Source organism: Anthonomus grandis, chromosome 4, assembly GCF_022605725.1.
Source record: "Anthonomus grandis grandis chromosome 4, icAntGran1.3, whole genome shotgun sequence".
Taxonomy (NCBI): domain Eukaryota; kingdom Metazoa; phylum Arthropoda; class Insecta; order Coleoptera; family Curculionidae; genus Anthonomus; species Anthonomus grandis.
Window position 1 is genome coordinate 14,652,798 of NC_065549.1, and position 22,111 is coordinate 14,674,908.

The window sequence follows — 22,111 nt, forward strand, 5'->3', positions numbered from 1 at the left end:
TAATGACAAAATTAAAGCTATTTCCAAAAGTCTTAGTTTTAGCACCAAATATGCTTTTTTGAAATTGTTATTTACTTTGATAATTCTGAAAAGACATGTAGCGAGGTAGCTTTAATATCTATACTTGATATGCAGCTTCACAAAATAGAGAAAGGCAAAGTTCTGAAGATGGAAAGTCCTCAAAGCATTTTCTTGAAACGTAGGCGACTTAAAAACAATTTTTTAAATCGGTATATTTAAATGGATAAAAGATCGCACAATAATACACAAACTTATCTGAATCAAAGAGAAAATGCAAAAGTCAAATTATGATATTTTCATATTTTGGTATGCTGATAGAATCATAGTTGTTGACTACCATAAAAAGTGAGAAAACATCGAGATCCATTATTGTATAGTGCTATTGGAGCATTTTTTAGTAAAGAAAATTGAAATCAAATAACCACAAGAAGAAAACAATACTATCTCACCAGTACTTTACTGTGTCACAAGTGGGTGAAAACGATGGTGACATGTGACAAATGAATTTAATTTTAAGTTGCTTCCTCATGTGTCGTATTTTTTAGAACTGGCCTCTTGCAAGTACTGGTTGTTTGAAAATTTGTTTGCAATGAAAAAGTGATGGTCGAAGTATTGGAAGTAACAAATTACTTTTGAAGAAGACTGTATGCCAGAAACATTTTGTTTTTATAGTTATTCAAAAGATTTATTGATCCAGTTTATATATTATACAAAATTTATATAAACTAAGTTATTATAAATCTTCTATATATATTATATTATATAATCTTCTTGCCATCTAAGGATTCTTAATTTTTTTTAAATCAATTTTTTAAAATCCCATTTTTTAATAAACTTATTTTAATGATAGTATATAATAAAATGTAAAGTGTATCCAGTTAAATTATGCAAATGTAAAGCCGAGAAAGTTAATTAAAAAAAATTATACTATCGATTTAATCTATAATAATAATTTAAAATTTTATCTCGATTTAATCAAAACCGAAACATACACCCACTTTTAAAAAAAAGGGCTTATTCGATGCACTATTAGAAAATATATTTTAATTTAAATACAACGAACTTTTTTTTCAATAACGAAAAACGCAATGTTGATGCTAAAGGCAAGGCCAGTCAATGAACAAAAGAGGAAAGCACAGCAAAAAAAATTAATGAGTTATATAAAAAAAAATTATATATTTCTTTGGCATATAAATTATATATGCCAAAGATTTCTTTGGCATATATAATTTAATGACGAAAAGCAGCGTCCTTATAACGTACCGTATATAAAGTTCGCAACTTCCTTTTTTGAAAAGGTGCCGACGTTTCGACGTTTATTTACGTCTTTTTCAAGGCTGTAATTAAAGAACAATTTTTTTTTACGCACGTAACTAAATATTAATTTTAAAACATCAAAATTATAGACGTGATTTGTTTTTTTTTCATATAAAAAAATAACACTTTTTTTTACTTAATTTATAGGCAAAAAAATGACAAAAATAATAAATAAATAAAATACAACATTAAAATCACAATATCTATAAAACTGACAAACTAAAGATTTTATAAATATTACTGTCAAGAAGCTTTTTTGTCGATTGTATATATACCAATGGTAACAGAACAATATCATGATGGGCACATATCTAATTATACTTTGAACAACTACATAAATCGCACATAATAGACAATAAATTGTAACTTGGTTACTCGGTTACATTATCCAAGTAACTAATAATTTGGGTAATGTGTATCATTTCACTTAAATTTCTTTTAAAGAACCGGCTCTCACGATTAAGGCCAGATACGTTTGAAAAATCAAAAAAAGTGATTTGTAGCAAAATGATGCTGTGCTAATGCTGTTTTTTCTAATTTATTATGATTAATGTCTTTACAATCATAAGAATGCTAGTGTATGCGTTTTTTTAAATACTCTTTGTCCAATTTAGCATTTATCACACCTTAAGCATCGCACTTTGAAAAGCCAATCTGCAATTAGAAAATTTGTTCTTTAAATGGTTTTAAGCTCCTTCTAAAAAATCAGATACATAGAAACATTTAAAATATTTACAAACCTCTTTATCGTCTCTGGTGTATTGAACATTCCTATTTTTACGTTAACTTGATTGATTATTCTATTAACAAGTGACACAGGATAGTTATTTTATTTTAATATGCTTTTTATAATTTTTAAATTTTCATCATTAAGTTTCATTTCATTTGGCTACTTAAGTTGAAAGATCTAAATAATAAGATTTAATTGTTGCAATTTTATGTGTAATAGCATGACCAACAAGTAATTTAATACCCTCCTGATGTGGGTTTTCCATACCAATTTGTTAATAATAAATCATTATCATTTCGAATCACCAAGATATCCAAGAAAGTAATTTTATTATCCACTGCTTGCTCTTTAGTGAATTTAATTCTGTCATGGAAACTGTTAAAAACTATATAAAGCTCATTAATTTTATTCCTTGGGCAAGACAAGATAGTGTCGTCTACATACAGCCTAATAAAACCCAACTGGAAGGGTTGAATTTTTAGAACTTTAGTTATTATATGGTTCATAACGAAGTTTGCCAGCACGGGGCTTCCTGGGTTACTTATCGTTAAATCATCCAATTGTTGGTAAAATATCCCATTAAATTGAAAGTAACTACTATCGAATAAATATGCAACAATTTCAATAAAATATTTCTTTGGAATTGTTGTATAAGCACTAATGTGTTGCCACCTGGTTTCAAGAATATTTAGAACTAAAGCTTTGGGAATATTTGTAAACAAAGAAGTAACAATTGGAGTTATTAATATATAGTTAATAGTTATTTTTATGTTTTTAATAAATTCAGCAAATTCAAATGAGTTTTTCACATAAAAAAAAAAGGTATTGTTTATTATGTGTAATTTATGTTATGTTTTTTCAAAGTATAATCACATATATGCGCAATTGCGCATCTACATATATTTTTCTGTTGCCATTAGTTTATATGCAATCGACAAAAAAGCTTCTTCACAGTAAACAGGTAATTTTTATAAAATCTTTAGTTTGTCAGTTTTACAGATATTGTGATTTTTTTCTGTTATATTCTATTTGATTTATTTATTATTTTTGTGCATTTTTATTGCCTATAAATTAAGTAAAAAAGAAATTTTTATTTTTTTATAATAGGAAAAAAAAATGTATGTCTATAATTATTATATTTTAAAAATTAATATTCAGTTACGTGCTTAAAAAAAATGTTCTGTTTCTTAATCACAGTCTTGAAAATAACGTAAATAAACGTCGAATCGTCGCCTCCTTTTCAAAAAAGGAAGTTTTTAATTTCTTGGTCCTAAACCTGCGAACTCCGTTTACGATACAATCTAATTCAAATTACTCACAACCATTAACAAAACAGAAATATCAACAATGCATACAAAACAAATTATACCTCTATTAATCCTAATTTTCATGAAGCGAGTTTGGATAAGATATGTTGATGATGTATTTGCCGTATTCGACAAAAGCAAATGCATTATTGAAACATTTGTAGAATGTCTCAATAACTCTATTAAATTTACCTTTAAACAAGAAACAAATAACTTGTCATCCAAAGTCAATCATATCATCAATAATAAGTTAGAATTTAATATTTATAGAAAAGAAAGAAATACTTTTACATATTTAGTGACTCTAACCACTGTTTTTAACTTAAAATGGCTAGCATGCATTTCTTGGTATATTGCTTGGTCTCATTTCCTCTAAGTAATAACATATTTAATAAAGAAAAAGCACCAATTAAAACAATTGCTAGGGTCAATGGTTTTGACGATAAGACTATTGATAAGCTGATTAGAAGATAGGTTTCAACTTAGTCTTAAAAACTTTACCATATATCCAAAAGATGAAAATAAGAAAACTTTCGTTGCATTATATTATGATCCTATCTTGACGCGAGGCTTTGATTGGGTTTTCAAAGACTTAGGTCTAAGAATGGTCTATAAAAGTTCGGCCGAGTTACGAAATCTTTTAGGAAACCCAAACGATAAAATAAAGATCAATAAAAAGTCTGGGATCTATGAGATTCATTGCAACAATTATGATAAAAAGTACATAGGACAAACCAGAAGATCAATTAATGCCAGATTCAAAGAACATGTAGATCATGTGAAATATAGAAGAGTCGAAAAGTCAAGTTTGGCTGAACATGTTTTAAATACTGGTCACTTCGTGGGGATAAATAACTTAAAATTACTTAAACCATCTAATAGCAATACAAAATTAGATGCATACGAAAGTTTAGCAATATTCAAAAATAAAAAGAAAACATTCTTAGCAAGAATAAACGCCGAATCCCTGTTGCAATTGTTTGACCATACTTCTTTGAATTTTTCGCTCTATTACATCTTTGGTATATAAGGCTACTTGTAAGTAGTTTTGGTTTAGTTTTAATTTTTTCCCAAAGATGTTAACATCGTTAGCGAAACACTTGTCGAGAATAAAATAAAAAGTTTTGATTAGTGGTAAAGCTCTCTTGTAGTTTGAGCATCACACCAAAGGTTCCAGCAATAGAGCAAACAATAGGACTAATCCACTTATATCAAGGAACTATAAATACATCTCATATATTATGTAGTATAATTTGAAATTCTAAAAGAACCTTTTAATATATTTTTTAAATCTATAAGTAATTTTTTGCACGAGCAGGTAAATTATCCCATATGTGAATAGCTACAAAACTGAAAGATCGTTAGCGCGCGGCTGTAGGATGTTATTATATTACATAGTGAATAAAATAACTAGGAATGTGGGAGTGACACTAAATATTAAAAATTGACACAAATATTAAAAAGCTCTTTTAGGTAGAGTGGCTGGGTTAGGAAATACAGGCCTTAAATCTTTAGCCTACTTTGAGTTGGAAACTTAAGTAACTTTTCTAAAACTAAGCTTATTATTATTTACTTTCAAGTTAATATTATTCTGATAAAAATTAATAAGGTGATTTAAAGTGCTACCAAGTAAATTATTACAATAAGCAAAGTACTCTTTAATATATTAGCATCATTTAAATTAGGAGGAATAAGAGTTAGTGTTATGTAAAATTTATTTTTTTTCAGTATTTAAAAATCGCTTACCTGATGAATTTTTCTGATGAACTTTTAAAGTAAGCAATTCATCAAATTTTTGGATAATTACTAAATACTCCTAATAAATCTCATTAAAAACTTTATCCAAACAATTTAACATCATGCTTTTCACTAGATGGAAGTCTGAGCGATACAGCGGTGAGCCAGCTCCATGGATTGGAGGTGCCATCCCCAAGGGATCGGAAAGATGGGCGCGATAGAGACAGGGATAGGCAAAATCAATTTTCAGGGTTAAATAAAAAGAGTAGCTCTACAAGTCAACTTTCGGCAACAGGTAAGGGAAAAATTTTTGTTAATACCTACTATGCATACGTATTACAGTAATTCTCTTAATAAAAATAAGTAACTTAAAGTTAATTTTAAAACGTAACTTGTCAGTATGGTTTTGCGTAGCACACCAGTTGTATAAGGGATAGTATTCATGTTAGTATTTTAGATTAATTTGTAAGGCGTGTGAGCTCTTCCTTGTCACTTTATGCTATCCACCTTTCTCCTGCTACATAAATCATGTTCTTTATTTTTCTTAATTGCCAATATTATTACTTTTCAGACCACTTAAATAATACATTTTTTAGAGATAAAATTTGTAATCTTGTTTCCTTACTAAGCAAATATGTTAATACTAAAGTTAGATTAGTTAAACAGAACAAAACAATTTAGTACCATAACAGTGTTATTCTACATCGAAATAGGCATATAAATATATATTTTATTAAAAACTTTTTTAAATATGGACAAAAAATAATCTTATTTAGATATAATACAAAATGTATACAACGTGTCCGAAATTTGTCTGGAAAACTTAAAGGGAGAAATTTGATTACCAGGTAAAAGTTTTATGTAAATCGTTTCTACATAAAAAAACTTCAGATAATATAAATGTTCATAAATAAAGAGGCTACAGATTATTTTCGAGATTGTACCATTTTAGTTTTTTGAAAATATTTATATAGCAAACTAAACGGTTTTTATTTGCATATAAAATTATTGCCTATAACTCTAACTTCACCTTTTTCTAACAAATTCGGAGACACATACTGCATAAGCATAATGATAATAATATCCATTTAAGTTATGCCTTTATATCACTTATATTTTAGTATTTGGATATTTAGAGTTTTTGTATTTAAAAATATTTATCATCTAATAAGTATCTAAATTTATTTTTTCAAATAACTAAAGCAACTTTAAATAAAAGTTTGATTTAAATAGGTTACTAATTTTTCCTGATCAAACGTTACTAACTAATCTATTCTAAATTTAAAAAAAAACTGTATAAGATAAATGGCAAATATATACATTTCATCAATTCAACTCACTCAATAACAACTAAATATATAGGTCGAAAAAGACGAATGGGGTTCGGACGTAGGGGCAAAACGTCCTTCACTGTACATAGATCAGAAGAAGTACTGCCAGGTGACGTGCGGTTATCGAAGCAGGGCTCCTCAGCATCCAGCGATGGGGAGGGCTCAGCTGACGGTGACAGGTGCATATCTTCTTATCTACAATTTTTAGTAAAATACTTAATTGTGCTACTTTTTAAACCTAATTGTTTTCAATTAAATGAGCATCTACATTTTAGCTGCTTAAAATTAACATTATTTAATAAAAGGGAGTTCCAAAAAAATGTTCCTTGAAATAGTTTGAAGTGTTAAAATGCAACTGATTTATTGGATCAACTTAAGAGCTAGGTTTCTACTTGAAAGGGGAATATGCGATTCGGCTCTGGTTGACTCAAGTTTGGTTATGATGTGAAAAAGGCTAGAGAAGAATGGTTACTCTAATTCAACCACATCTCTTAGAGTTAAACTCTCCAAAGATGATCCTCACTCCTTAGTTGGAGCAATTGCATTGATGTTGTTGGATTGTTTAGCCCTACGGTCGAGACTCTTTTATTCTTCTTTAAAGTAGTTTGGAAAGTCGGTTTTGTGGTGGAGATCTTCTTGAAGGACTTTAGTGGCTCTTAGGTAAAAAAAAGGAAAAAATTCATTGATATTTTGATATATTTTTAAATTTATCGTATTCAATGTACATATATTCAAATTGTGAAAATTATATATTTTGGTGGCTTTATTTCGCTGCCTAAATATGATTAAATTATAGAAATAAGATATTTATTTATTTTATGATATTCTAAATATTATAATATTTAAAAAATAATTTCGCTTTGATAAAGATTGATTGTAACAAGAACCATTTGACTGAAATATAAAATATTATACAGTTAACATGCTTAGTTTTTTACGTATTAACTTCTTTAATAATAGATTTTTTTTAGTGAAGAGTAATTTGAGTTTTCGAAATTATAATCTCAAACTAAAAGCACTAATGCACTAGAAATTTTTCTATAGTTTCATCACTAAACTATTATTAATTAGTGATGAAACTATAGAAAAATTTCTAGTTAACCTGAAATTAGGATCATATTATAATAAATTAGTACAAGCCACTTCTTCATCTTTGGATGCCATGCAAATTTTTGCGTAGCCGTCGGTCATATGCTTCTGTCAATTGCAGAATTTTGGAGTTTTTGAAAACTACTGATTCCTGTGCATTGTCTAATATTCCGTAAACACGCAAGCCTCTTTCTTTCTATTGCCTTCTTTCTTCCTTTGATCTTACCGTAAAGAATAAGGCGCTGGAATTCATAGAGTTCTCTTTTCATCAGTCTTATTGGCGACCATAGACTTTGTTTTTTTTATATTAATTTTTACCCTAAATATTATGCTGTTTCATTTATGTGATCCAATAATTCCTGAAAGTTTGCATTATCCGCGATTATTGCATATCTGATATTGTTGATAAGTATCCCGTTCACTTTAGTACATATAGGGTTATCTAAAACTGACTCAAAAACAACCTTTTCGTGTAGAAATTGAACAACGTCGGTGATAAAACGCAGCCTTCACTTACACTCTTTTTTAAGTCCAACTGCTCGGTTGTGGAGAAATTGCTCAATCGAATATCTGCTTTCTGGTTCCAGTACAGATTGCTAATTAGACGAATGCCTTTACCATCTAGACCAAGGTCGTTAAGGTACGATATTAGGAGGTCATCTTTTACATTGTCGAAATCCTTCTTATAATTGATGAAAAATATGAAAACATCCTTTCCTTGAACTTAAACAATTTTATACCAAAGTTTGTATACTGAATATTGCTTCTTATGTTCATTGCAGTTGCTTCTTGTTGTTTATACAGAAACCTCGTAGGCAAAATTTGCCGAAAGAGCTTTTAGAATTTGCTGTTTAGACTTATAATAAGCCGATAATCTTTGCGTGATTTTGCATTACTTGATTTTGGTTAAGTTATGTATTATCAGGACCTTGGATTTTTTGATTTGATTATTCTTCATAGGCTTCATAGCTTGGTTGATATCACCTATTAATATACCTAGTCCTGTCAGCTCTTCTAATTAAATCGTTGGTTTGTTTGGTCTGTTGTCATTAAATACCTTAATTGCATATTCCTTCTAGATTTTCGATATTTATTTATTTATATATTACTAACGGAAAACTTAAGTTTTCCTCTAAAAATCCATTAACAATAAAGGCAATAAGCTCATAAGATGGCTTAAAAACTATCATAAAAAAGTGTAATAAATAAGTCAGAAGTTAAACCTAGATAACGAACTAAATATAAATTTTAATAATCAATGGTAAACAAAATATGAAAATACGATCAACTAAAACACTTCGTTACATTTTATGCTAAACCTATTGAATGACATAAAGAGATCAACCTGAGGAGAAATCTCATTATAACGTCTCTGCATTACAGAAATTGGATTGTTGTATTTATAATTGGTACGGTGAAAGGGCACTTTTACTAGATTGGAATTTCTAGTATGCTGACTTAAAACATGAAAATTTGGATGGTTCAGAAACTTAGTAAAATTAATCTGCTGACTAACAAGTTTATGTAAGAAAAAGATCTGACTGCAATGTCGTCAAGATTGTAGTGTTTGAAGGCTTAAAATTGTAGATGCTTCTAGATAATTATAAATAAATCAGTAGGGCACTGGTGACCACTTGATCCTGGCATGGTCTAACATAAGAAAAATATAAATGATTAAAAAAAACAGGCGAAAAATCTTTCGTATGACCCGAATTTAGACCAAGTTGCTGATAAGCTTCTCCCACCATTGATAAAAAGTGATCACTGAAAGATCTAAAGAAGAGCCGAGAATCTAAAATTACACCCAGATTCCTAACTTTTTCTACCCTATTAATATTATTCCCTTCGACCCTTACTACGAGCAAAATGTGTTACTTAGCACATTGATACATTCAAATGAAGATTATTATCTGAAGACCACTTAGACAAATGGTTCAAATCAAACTAAAGGGCAAGAGAGTCTTGCTAAACTAAAACTGTTTTAAAAAGTTTAATATCATCTGCAAATGAATGATTATAATAAATTATATAGTTGATATCACTAGTAAAGCCAAAACAATAGCAAAAACAATAAGAGGACACTGTGGGAGACTTGCGGTACTCCAGAAGTGACCACAATCTCAGACATAAAGACCCATCTACTTTCGCATATTCTAACCTCCCAGACATGAAGCTGTAATTCCATGCAAGGAGAAACCCTCTAATACCCATTAACTCTAATTTACCAATTAAAAGCTTGTGGTTGACCTGGTCAAAGGCATTACTATAATCGGTATATAAACTGTCTACCTGTCAACCATTTTCCATTGAAGTGATTAAAACCTGTATATATCCTGTGAGATTAGTGACACTTAATTTACCTACACCAAAACTATTTGATTGTGACTAAGAGATTTGAGACAGGCTCTTAAGCTTACTGTGCAGTGACAAGCTTATCAAAAACCTTAGCTATGGTTGATTGAATACTTATATGCTCCTGTATTGCTCGATGTTATCCTTTGCTTCAAACTTATAAATTAGTTGAATGTAGCTTCTTTTCCAATAAGTTGAAAAATGTCTTTTAAGAAGATATATGTGAAAAGTTTAAATAAAGGTTAGGAGAGAGTGCAACAGATTAGCAGTTTCTTGACCATTGAAGCTCATATTTTCCCTTTAGTTTATTATCATGAGTAAGTAACTTTTTTAAAGACATTATTGAAGTGCTTCCAGAAAACTCGAGGATGAGCTTGAAAGTCGATCTTTATTCTTAAAACATAGCTATGGAATTCCTTACGCCTATCTCGAAGATCCGAAAAAAGTAACAGTTCAGAAAACCCCCACTTTACTCAAAAAAATTAATAAATTAATCATCACTTTATTGTCAAAAAAATTTTACAATTTGTAGACAGAAACACACAAAAATAAAATAAAACTAATAAAACAAATATACAAACTTATACAAATCAATAATTGTATGTGGTCAAAAGTATGAATAAATAAACAAAACACTACATAGCTACTAGCTACATAAAACAGTACATATAAAAACAATAAATCAGTCTGTATGTGTGAAGTTAAAATTAAGTATTAAAAAAATCGTTTACCAAGTAAAAGGCTCTCTCCAGTAGGTATGATTTTAACGCCTTACGGAAAGTAGAAAAAGATGTGATGGACTTGATGTTTAATGGCAAATGATTGAGCATTTTTTTGCTTTCTACAATATAGAGTTTTTTATCAATTCTGAATGTGGAGTAGGCAGATATAAATCATACTCCCCGTTTCTGAGATGACAAACGGACTCCTATATAAGTAGTGACGGCAAGGTTAGGATATTAATTTTTTTAAAGAAATCCTGGCAATGAGCTCTATAATTAAGTCTAAGTGTATAACGCAAAGCTCTCTTTTGAAGTCTGAAAATTTTGTCAAATTGAGTGACACTACACACACCCCAAAAAGGAAGGGCGTAACGAAGGTGTGATTCAATGAGGGAAAAATACACTGTAATAGAGGTTGAGAGGCTAAGCTCCTTGGAAATTGATCTTAGCGCAAAACAAGCGGAGCTTAATTTTCTTGTTAAAGGGTTAATGTACATGACCCATTTTAACAACTTGTCAACAGTAAGCCCCAAAAATTTCACTGAGTCGGCTTCGTCAATGGTTGCGTTATCCAGTACAAAAGATTGCAAATTATTTTTATAGGACAAAAATTTAGTTTTGGAGATGTTAAGGCAAAGAAGATTAGAGTCGCACCATGCTTTGATAGAAATTAAGTCACTTGATATGATTTTATGAAGTTCGGCAATATCCGGATTGCTCCAGGTAAAACTAGTGTTATCCGCGAATAGGCAGGTTCTTCCTTTAATATTCAGACTAGCGATATCATTGATAAATATGAGAAACAAAATTGGGCCAAGCACTAAACCTTGAGGCACTTCACATTCTATTGGCTTGCAACAAGACATCGTAGTATCAATCCTCACAAACTATCTCCTGTTATTGAGATATGACTTAAACCAGTCGAGGGGCATACCTCTAAACCCGTAGTGTTGCAACTTTTTTATTAAGATATCATGGTATACGCAATCAAAAGCCTTAGAAAAATCACAGAAGATTGTTATCGTAGGTTGTTGGTTATTTAAGCTACAGTATACATTACTAAAAAGGGAAAATATAGCATCATTTGTGCATTTGTTATTTAAAAATCCAAATTGTTGAAGAGTGAGTATTTTGAATTTTAATAGAAATGATAGAAGCCTTTTTTTCACTAATCTTTCAATAATTTTTAATGTGTGGGAAGAAGAGCAATTAAAAATTAAAATTTTTATTCTTAGTGGGAGACCCTTTAGAATAGTAATTGCTCTGGCTTTCTCTAATCCTTTGGAGGCGTAGCAATTTCTCTGATGAGAAAAATGATCCAAAGGCTGACAGATCTGCTTCTACTTCAGCTGGACCAATACCATATACGTCATGGGAGCGAAAGTAGAGCTTCCCCAAGGCGTCCACGTCACCAGGAAGTTCCTCTGAAGTAAGTGCCAATCGGATGCTGGTATTAGTGTGTCCTTCGAAACATACACTGGAGGGCTGATCATCCGAGTCTCTTGACAGTCTCACTAATGGTGGAGTCATCGGGTCTATATTTGATGTTTTATTCATCTCCCCATCTCTATCAATGATAAAATTAGCCTCCAACAATTCAGTCGCTAGGGACTTCGAAGTAGCTATCGCCTCCTTGTCTGAACCAATCTTTAAAGATTTAACTTTCCTGGGTAGAGTGTCTGGTGTTGCTGCATCCGACCGTTGCGACAGGTTATGACTATCTGGGGCGAAAGTCTTACAAGGTGGTAAGCCAGAAGATGTATTAATTACCTTTGCTGGTGTTTTTAAGGATGATAAACATGACTTGGAGATGAAAGTGCCTGGAGGCCACATACCAATATCCTTCAGCCGTTTTAAGTAATTGATATTTTGCACACCAATTTTAAAGTCGGAATATGCTAGCATTGGGAAGCATCTGATAAAGTCCGTAGTTCCCAGTTTATCCTTGATAAAGTGCGCAACTGATTTCCGGTGAACTCAGGTGGGATATTTGACACAACCACATAATGCCATTCATCTTTATTCAACGAGTTGATATAAGGTGTTGTAAGAACCTCTGAGCCTCGGTTTTCTGTCTGATCTGTCTGGCAAGCAATCGTCTTTTTAGCAACAGGTTGGCTAATTTTTACATTAGATTTTTCTTTAGCTAATTGACCTAAGGTGCGCGTCAATTGGTTTACATTTTTCCGCAAGCTCTCAATTTCCTGTATTAACTCTTGTTTGGATGAGTCATGGACCTGAATCTTAACAGTGTCATCATGATTGTCCATAAGGTTAGATAACAGATTAAATATTTTCTGTTTCATATCTCTAATTGAATGGAACAGAGATTCTTGTCCATTTTCAGAAACAGTATGGAGGCGATGGATATCTTCTACATTTTCATAGAGATTTTTCCATTTTGTATCATGGAAACTTAAAATGTCATAAATTTCTGAAATCACTGGAAGAAGGTCATTATTCTTGTTTAGACAGCTTCCCAGAGCATTGGCATTTTCCAATGATATCTGAGAGTTTGGGAGTTGCGAAACTTTGTCATGAAGATATTTTAAAGTTGGTGAGTCGCAAACACTGCAGAAAAATCTAATGTTATGATATTTTTGTTGTTGTCTCACCTTTGTCGTTACCTTATCCAATCCAGTGCAGGTCATACAAAAATTTCAATAGCATTCCGCACTGCAACGAAGTTGATATTTGTCCTTTTCTGAAACAGTTTTTTGGCAGGAATCGCATCTAAACTCAGCTATTATAAAGTAGACGGATGTTGGTATACGGGAACTGTTTATTAACTGAGAATCACACGCACAGCAAATAATGTTTAATACTAAAAGTTCAATAGAGTGCGGAGAAAAACAAAAAGTCAATGGTGTAGCTACACAAGATCACGTTTAGCTAAACAGGAACAGTTTGTACGATCGGAACATAAACAGTAAAACAGAACTAGAATATATATCCGGACACGTACGTTAAGCGGAGAACTAACACGCGGATAACTTAAAATTTATAAACACAAAATTTACAAACTCAAACTTTTTATGTGTCATCTTTTTATCAACCACAAGTTTCATGATTCTACCACATAGGAAAATTGCTTTGTTTCAACCAGTTTATGTATTAATCATTCCCAACTCCTATCATGATACCTCCACTTCTTAGTCTTTGACTAGTTTTGGCACTTCTATCCTGCTTAGAAATACTGAAATCCTCTAAGACAATAATGCTGAACCAATATAAGAAAGCGTAAAACTTATACCTCCTACATTATAAAAATAGCAATTTATCAGTTTTTTGACTGACGAGTAGCATTCAGAGGCCTATTGAGACACTTGGTGATGTATGGCTTACCCAGTTTGTGACGAATGATAAAATTAAACCCTCCAGCTTGCTTCTTTCTTCTATTTCAACACGTATTTTATTTTCAAATTTTAATAGTAAGAACTATAATAGAATATAATACATTAGTAGAACTATCAAACAAAAAAACTTTAAGTGTCTTTTTTTTCAACTATTATAGCTTTAAAATCACCCAAGTCCATATGAAGATCGTTAAAAATTGAGGCAAGCTTTAAATCATAAATATTTTCTTTTATATTTGGTCTATATCCACTACCATTTCATTATTATTATCTCTAATAATCTGTGCTGTTTCTTTTTTATATATCCTTGATAATTCTTTCACTTTTCTGTAAGTGTGATGAGAGAGATGTTCAGCTTTTTCACACCGTTCAATAAGCCATTTTTCCTTTGCTCATCTAATTTTATATCTGATTCTTCTTTATAAGTCTCTGAAATTCTTATTGTCATTTCGAATTTTGCATAGTCTTCATTCTTCCATTAGCTCTAATATTTTTTGGGCTATCCATTGAATTTTTGTTTTGTGTTTGTGATTTTGAAGAAACTTTTCGTTTGAGATTTTAAAAGCTTTTTTATGTTATACCAACATCCTTTAGTATCACTGACTGAAATTATGGTATATAGTTGATTATTTAAGTATTGGTGTAATTCATACCATGTATTTTAAATAACTAAATTGGTTTCCTCACAATACTGAATTAATCTTTCGCCTTGTTTGCTTCTAGTCTAAAGTCTCCACTCACAGTTTTCACAGTTACTACTCTGCCCTTACCCCGTTTTGGCATTAAACTCTCCCATCTCGCTTTGTCTATTTGCTTGTCTTCAGTCTTTGGTCTCTTCTACCAGTCCAAGGAGCTCATCCACCCGAAGCTATCTGCTGTTGAGAGTTGCCGGTTTATTCAGACAGACATTCTATCAACAGAGCTCGTTGGTTATCTGACAGGGTGCACCACGTGCAGGTCAGGTTGTCATTTGGGTCAACGTTTCTGCATTGTCGTCACCGCTTATGTCAAACAAGCCACAAATACTCATAAAATAAACATTATTTTAGGCATTGTTTGTTTAAAACAATATTCTTTACCTCTTAATATTATTTAGAATTTTACAGTCTAAATCTTCATCAAGACAAGTGATAACAAAGGAATTCTTACTAAAAAAAACTCCACTATTTATTTTCACTTGGTTTAAAAAGTAGCACATTAAGAAATTATAAGAATTCCTACTTTCTTCCTCGTCACACTTATCCTAACCAACCTGATCCCTAAAGAGCAAACACGCAGATAGGTACATAGAGAGAAAAAAAAACATGTCTTAGATTAATTCCTGTTGAGAGTTGCTTATATCACATTATTTCTAACAATAAAAATACAAATAGAATTACTATTAGATTATTTTAACACATACTTGTACACACAAGAAGTGAGTAAGATTAACCACAACTTAGTTCCACTCTTAGACAAACTTAGGCATATCATATTATAACCACTACATTTCTTTAAAAAAAAATACCGTAATTAAATGAGGTTATGTGGTTCGTTGGTTTATATTTTTATAACTATTTTAATCATAGTTTAATGAACTATTATTAGATTATTTATATATAATTAGGCCAGAATGCTACTGTAGAACAGCTAAACCTCTTTTAAATTAGGACACATTTTCTGCCTGTTTTTTAGTTTACCTTGTAGATTCTTTAGAGCTACTTGCTTAGTGTTTATGCGTGAATGAACAGAAGTTTATTAATATAGAAGTTATTAGAGTTTATAGATATTTAGTTTTTAAATGTTTTTATTAATGTGATTTTTCTTGTATTAATTGGATTAAAAAAATTATAATATTATGTATTACACAAAATTCAAAAATCATGTTTAAATATTCACTTCTCAAATACTTCAGGTGGATGCAAAATAGTTATTTAATTACAGTAGTTTATTTATAAATTTATACGAAAAAAATACTTTCTATATATCTTATAATTCCTATGATTACTTAAATTAGTGATATATGTGTATATACATTTTTGTAGTAAAAATGAAGCTTGAAGACAAATATTAAGCAAAATGTATTGATTGCCTACATTAAAAAGAAGAACACAAACATGTTTACCTTAATAAAACCTTTGTACAGAGTGTTATGACAAAGTGATTTAGTTCATTTTTATTGAAGAAAATGTAGGTATTATAGTTTTCCATTTTCTTAGTCATGCTTATATTGTAGAAGTACAATAATTGATATGTATACAAAATTCTTTTAAATTAGTGCAATAAAATCAAATTAATACAACCGGTACGCAGAAAAGAATAACGAATTTTTCATTATTTATAAGAACTACAAAATATTTTTTTTTTTCTTTTGATCATTGTTAATTCATAAAATGAATATTTTTAATAGCTGTTAAGTGAATATCTCAGAATTGCAGTACTATTTTTATTTTAAATATTTTTTTTTTAGATTTTTTTATGGGTATATATTATAAGCTGCTTATCTCAAATTACCACCACCAACCAGTCATGTAGCATTCATCTTGGCAATGGCTGATATCAAGTGAGCGATATTCATTATCGCTCACAAGTAATTCTTCATCTATTTGCTGGTAAAATATTTAGCGAAAGTTTTCTTCAAACTAGCCTTAAGTTCACTGATTGGGATCCTCTTCTAAGAATATTTCTGTTACCTTAGTAGTTACACCAGAATTCTAAAGATTTGGCTCTCTTTTTTCCACTAATCTGGATACCTTTCTTTGGGCTTCTTAAGATCACAGTACATTTAGTTACTTGGTTCGCTCACTCTCTCGACAGCATGGCTCAGATTATGCCGGTGATAATATTTGTGCCAGGTACATTTGAAAATTCAGTATATATCGTGATTTACAAGCAGACAACTAGCCGCACAAATGATTACTTCAAAACAATGAAAGTACCTAATGAAAAAACATGTGCAAGCTTCAATCAACTGAGAAAGCTATTATGTTAAATTGGACTTAGAATTAAAATGAAAAAAAGTTATATCTTCTCGACGGTGCTTTATGTAGTAATGATTCGAAATATGGCCAGTATTAAGAAAGTTATTACAATAAAGATATTAGAGAATGCTGAAAATTTTATGAACAGGGGATAAAAAAAGAAACAATAAATTCATGCATAGGTTCACCAAGAACACGGAAATTACCAATTAAAACTACAATGCCTAGATTGTATTGATCTTGAGAGACTGATTCGACTCCTCTAGCAGTGACTTCCTGAGTATTTTTATTCCTTGTTTCTTTCATTTTATTATTTTTTGTTAGACTTTCCTTTGATCTTATTTGATAAAATCATGTCTTACCATCAGACGTTCAGCAGAATAATAATTACTTGACTTGAAGTTTATCACTATAAATATTTAATCTCACTTTTACTTTAATCCTAAGTGGAACTCAACTGCAAAAGATGAAAGCGCAGACGAATTCATTTCTCTTTAGAATTTAAATAACTGATGAACGGGATGACTCATAAGCGTTTATTGGTTGATCTCCTATTTTACTAAAAAGCTTGGGACAGATCCTTCGAATATTGCAAGATTGTGGTTGCATGACTGCTCGTTTTGGGGTCTTTAACTGGAGGATAAAGCATTTAAGAAGAAATTTGACACATAATTTAATTACACCAGTCGTGATCCCCCACAATCAACCATCAAATAATTTAAACATCGCTTTATGTCCAAAATAGGGTAGTGTAATGATGCTGACCTTTTCGACCTGCCTGACCAGGTATTTAGAAGCGATATAAATGACTTTAGCCTAGATACATTAAATTTTTAGGCATTCTTATATAAATAAAATACTTTCTTAAGGTAAGCACTCTCTTTCTATCTCTCTCTCCTCTCTCTCTCTATTTCTCTCTCTGTAGCTCCTACAACCCAAGGTCGGTCTTGGCTTACTTAATAATTTTCCTACACTCCAGTTAGCTTTTCCGCTTCAGCTTCCGATATATTCAGAGTTTTAAGATCTGATGATATATATCTCCACCGTAGTCGTGATCTTTCTAATGGTCTTCTACCGATCTGGCCAAATCACATACTAATTTGACAACACATGTATCTTTTTTTTTGTAGAATTTTTCTCTCTACAATTCTTAGTCTGCTCTCGTCCTTTTTCATCAAAAAGGTTGAAACCTTCCATCTGATCCGTACTGCACTTACGGAGTCCTACCATGCTGTTCCATCTTTGTTAACCTGACAAGCATATTCGGGATTCCACAGACATGGTCATACGTGTGTTTAAAGTCGATAAGTACTAAAGAGTTGAATATAAGCGAAGAGCTAATAGGTTTTAATCGTATTTCCAACATTTCTCCATTGATGAATTGCGAAGTTCTGATCTACGCTTGATCGCTATTTTCTGAACACACATTGGTAGTTACCTAGCTGATGCTCTACGTAGAAAGTTAGTCTTTAAAGTGGTACTAGGGAGTAAACCTTATATCCAGTATTTATTCATGATATTTCCCGATAGTAAGAGCATTGTAATTTGTCGCCCTTTTTATGTAGGGGCATGATGACACTCTCTTTCCAACTACTTAGTATTTTCTCTTCCTTCTAAATCTGAAGTATGAGGGTGTGGAAGTATTAAAGATAAGCTTCTCCTTCTTTTTTGACATACTCTGCTCTTATTGTGTCATGACGCGGTGCTTTGTTATTTTCCAGCCTGCTAATCGCCTTCGTTACCTCCTCAAGAGTTGGCTTTTTAACCAGTGAATCTGGTATAGGTGACCTTATCTCTTTTTTCGTCTCGCTTTGCATTTAGTAATAGGTCAAAGTAACTTCTCCATACCTCCATCACCCCACTATTATTTGTTACCAGTTTTCCGATATTCTCAGTAACGTCAGATCTAGGTCCAAAGCGTTCTTCAAAGTTTCTCGCTTTAAAAAAAAAATCTTAATTTAGTTATTTGTTGGACTTACTTCCAGGTGTTTTAACATTTTTTGTTCATGTCCTCCTTTCTTTACTCTAAATGTTCTCCGTACCGTTATTTATATTTGTCTACATTTCTCCCAATTGTGTTCGTTTGCATTTTGCCGCATCTTCAGTTGGATCATGTTTCTCTTACTCTTATCTTCTCTTCATACACCTTATCGAATCAAGAGCTCCCTTTTTAGCCTTCTTTATTTTCCACTACCGTTTACGTACTTGCTTTTACCGACCTCTTAATGTTCCTCCATCTTGTCTCAACAAATTTTCTGGCTGGATGTTGACGAGTATTCTTCTTTCTTGCTGGTATCTTTTATTATTTTAGTATTACATGAAGGGATCTGGACTATTTTGTTCTACTTTGGCATAAATATTCTTGCTAATACCTTATCTCTAACCAAAAAATTATCGCTATCTGCATCCACACCTCTGTCCGTGTAAGCGCTTTACGCCTATCGTTATCGTTACAGTACTCATATAGGCTATACTTGCCAATTAATGATACAAAGGTCCTATCTTTTCTTACTTTAGCGTTAAAGTCTCTCAGCATTATTACCATATTTTGTTTGGGTATTCCGTATAAAGTTCTTTCTAATTTATCATAAATGGCTTCCTTACTGATGTCATCTTTTTTTTCAGGTGCATGTACAGCATGTACAGATAGGATCGAATAGCTATACCACTTGCCTGCAAATCTGATTTGACAAATCCGCTCATTAATAGGTTTCAACTCGATAACAGATCCTACCAGTACCCTCGCACGATAAACCCAGTTCCAAATTCGTGGCGTTTGTTTCAAATTCCAATATAAAATACAACAGATTTTCCGATCTTTTGGTGTCCTGAGTCTATCCATCGGATCTCCAGTATTGCCCTGATATACATACCGATTTCCTCTAGCTGTTCTATTATTTTATGCGCTGCTCTTGGCCTATACCAGCTTAGTACATTCACGGTTCCATGAATATTGGATATCCTTTTTTACATAGCCTTTCATTCGTCTTTTTCCGAGGCAAAGCCTTGGTTTTCAAGGTAGACCTTATGATATTCTAACTAGTTTTTTCTTCACTTGTTAAACTGGTAGACAATGTAGACTCGTCTATGTCAATGTAGGCAAAAAACATGTCTAAGCATCTTAGGATCTATCCAAATGACTACAAATAGAGCTCTTGAGGCTCTGTTGAACGTTCTGCGCCCGGATCTTGTGATATGGTCCGAGGCTGTGAGCATTGCTTACAGACTACATGTCCTTGGTGAACTACGATCTGCCGGTAAGACTAGCTATGCTACAAATCTGGTCTCAGACTCTACATGATGTCTTCTCCGTATAAAGGGGAGTGACTATGTGGCACCCGGGACAGTCGATCATAAAAACTTTCTGTCCTATATGGCAGGCAGAGAGGAGTGGCAGAGCTCTAATAGGCCTCCATTACCAAACAGGAAGACTGGGCGAAAGGTGAGCTCCAATTGTGTAATGGAGTGCTGGTGATAGAGTGCTGCAGAGTTCAGCTTATATAACTAGCTACTTAGGTAATGTTGAATAGTAGACTGCTTTATGTCTTGAACCTTTAATCGGCATCGCCAATGTGTAGCCATTATTACTAGCAACCTTACTCAACAGTAAGTGCTGGGGAATCTTGATTTCGCCCCTTAGATTATAGAATATTCCCCTTTAGGATTGAGAAATAACAAATCACAATTTTACAGTCTTCTTTATTGGGAATTTTGTAACGTATACAAATTACATAACTTAATACACAACTTGACTCTTACGGATCTAGGAGAAGAAGGGACGCGCTCTCGCACGTCCGTAAATCATGACGACAGATCAGGTTCGCGACCATTGGTCCGTGTAAGTCATGAGGTACGCTCGCGAGTTTTTATTATCTTTGCTCTCTCTCTTTCACATTCTAATTAATATTATTTTAGATTTACATTGCGCTAGGATAAATTTAAGTAAATATGAGACTGGAACGGATTGGAGAGCACAAGACCGCATTAAGGAGCTTGAATAATTAAATAAAACTTATCAGTAAGACACTTCAGGGGTAAACGGACTTACAAGGTACGAGACAGGCTAAGGCCTACATAGCTGGGTCATCTGCCTGTTTTGCCAGAACATCCAGATCAATTTTTTTAAGTAGCCATTGGGTATCAATATTAAAATGGAACTTAATGTGAAATTTGTTTTTTCGGAAGCTGAACGAGTACAAATCTTAGTTATTAGTAGAGTAGTATTAAGAGACATATGGAAATAAAAGTACAATATGTATTTTAAATGTAAATATATACATTACATGTAAATATACATTAGAAAATCCTACAAATTTGATAGGCAGGGTACATAAAAAAACAATGAAGTCATGAAAAGGGTCAACCAAAACTTGTACGTGAGTAAAGACACAATATACTTCAATTGATTATACAGGGAACTAAAAAAAATGGTTTGACTCTTGAATTTTTACTTCTTGTTTTTGTCATTTCATTCTTTCCTGTTGTACTTTTACCATTCTCAAAGCCACTAAACTTATCTGATAAAATCAGCTTCGGTCATCAGAAATTTAACAAAATGATAGTACTGAACTGGAAGCCTATAATATCACTTTTACTTTAATTTTATTCAGATATAAACTTGACAGCGGAAGAATTGACTTTTCTTCAGAATTGAAATAACTGATAGCTAGAAGGACTTTCAAGTCTTTACTCATTGATCATATATTCTACTTAAAACAATCAACAATATGGTTGTATGGTAGGTTTGGTAAGATCTTTAACTATAGGATCAATTATCCGAGAGGACCTACCTTAATTACACCAATTATGATTCTCCACAATCTATCATTAAACGGCGCTTTATGCCAGGGTGTTGATGCTGACCTTGTAGTATAGATAACTTTAGCTTACACAAGAGCCTTCCAAACTTCCATTCTTAAATAATTGTATTACTTTTTTTCTATAGGTAGACACTATTAAACTCGAACTAATTATTCATTTTCCTTTACTTCACTAAGAAAGCACAAATTGGAGAGCGACTGGATAGAGTTTTGCCGCAATCCTAAGCCTTGGCCTCGCAATCTTAAGCACCATTTAAGATCTATTTAAACGACTCCAACTAGAGACTTTGTTAAACCTTCGACGAACCTGCCTCTCGATCTTGCGATATTGTTCGAGGTTATGAGAAATGCTTATAGGCCACATATCCT

General features: G+C 31.9%; 1 protein-coding gene across 4 annotated transcripts in view; it reads left to right on the top strand.

Annotated features, from left to right (window-relative positions):
* The window catches only part of LOC126735089 (regulating synaptic membrane exocytosis protein 2), a 222,973-nt gene that overhangs the window by 168,565 nt on the left and 32,297 nt on the right, over nucleotides 1–22,111 (top strand). For 3 of the 4 annotated variants that reach the window (XM_050438987.1, XM_050438990.1, XM_050438991.1), the window contains one exon: nucleotides 5,249–5,407. In XM_050438987.1, coding sequence (XP_050294944.1) covers nucleotides 5,249–5,407 — 159 coding nt within the window. Of the gene's footprint in view, nucleotides 1–5,248; nucleotides 5,408–6,474; nucleotides 6,623–22,111 lie in introns of all 4 variants that reach the window. The other variant, XM_050438989.1, reaches the window with a different exon arrangement.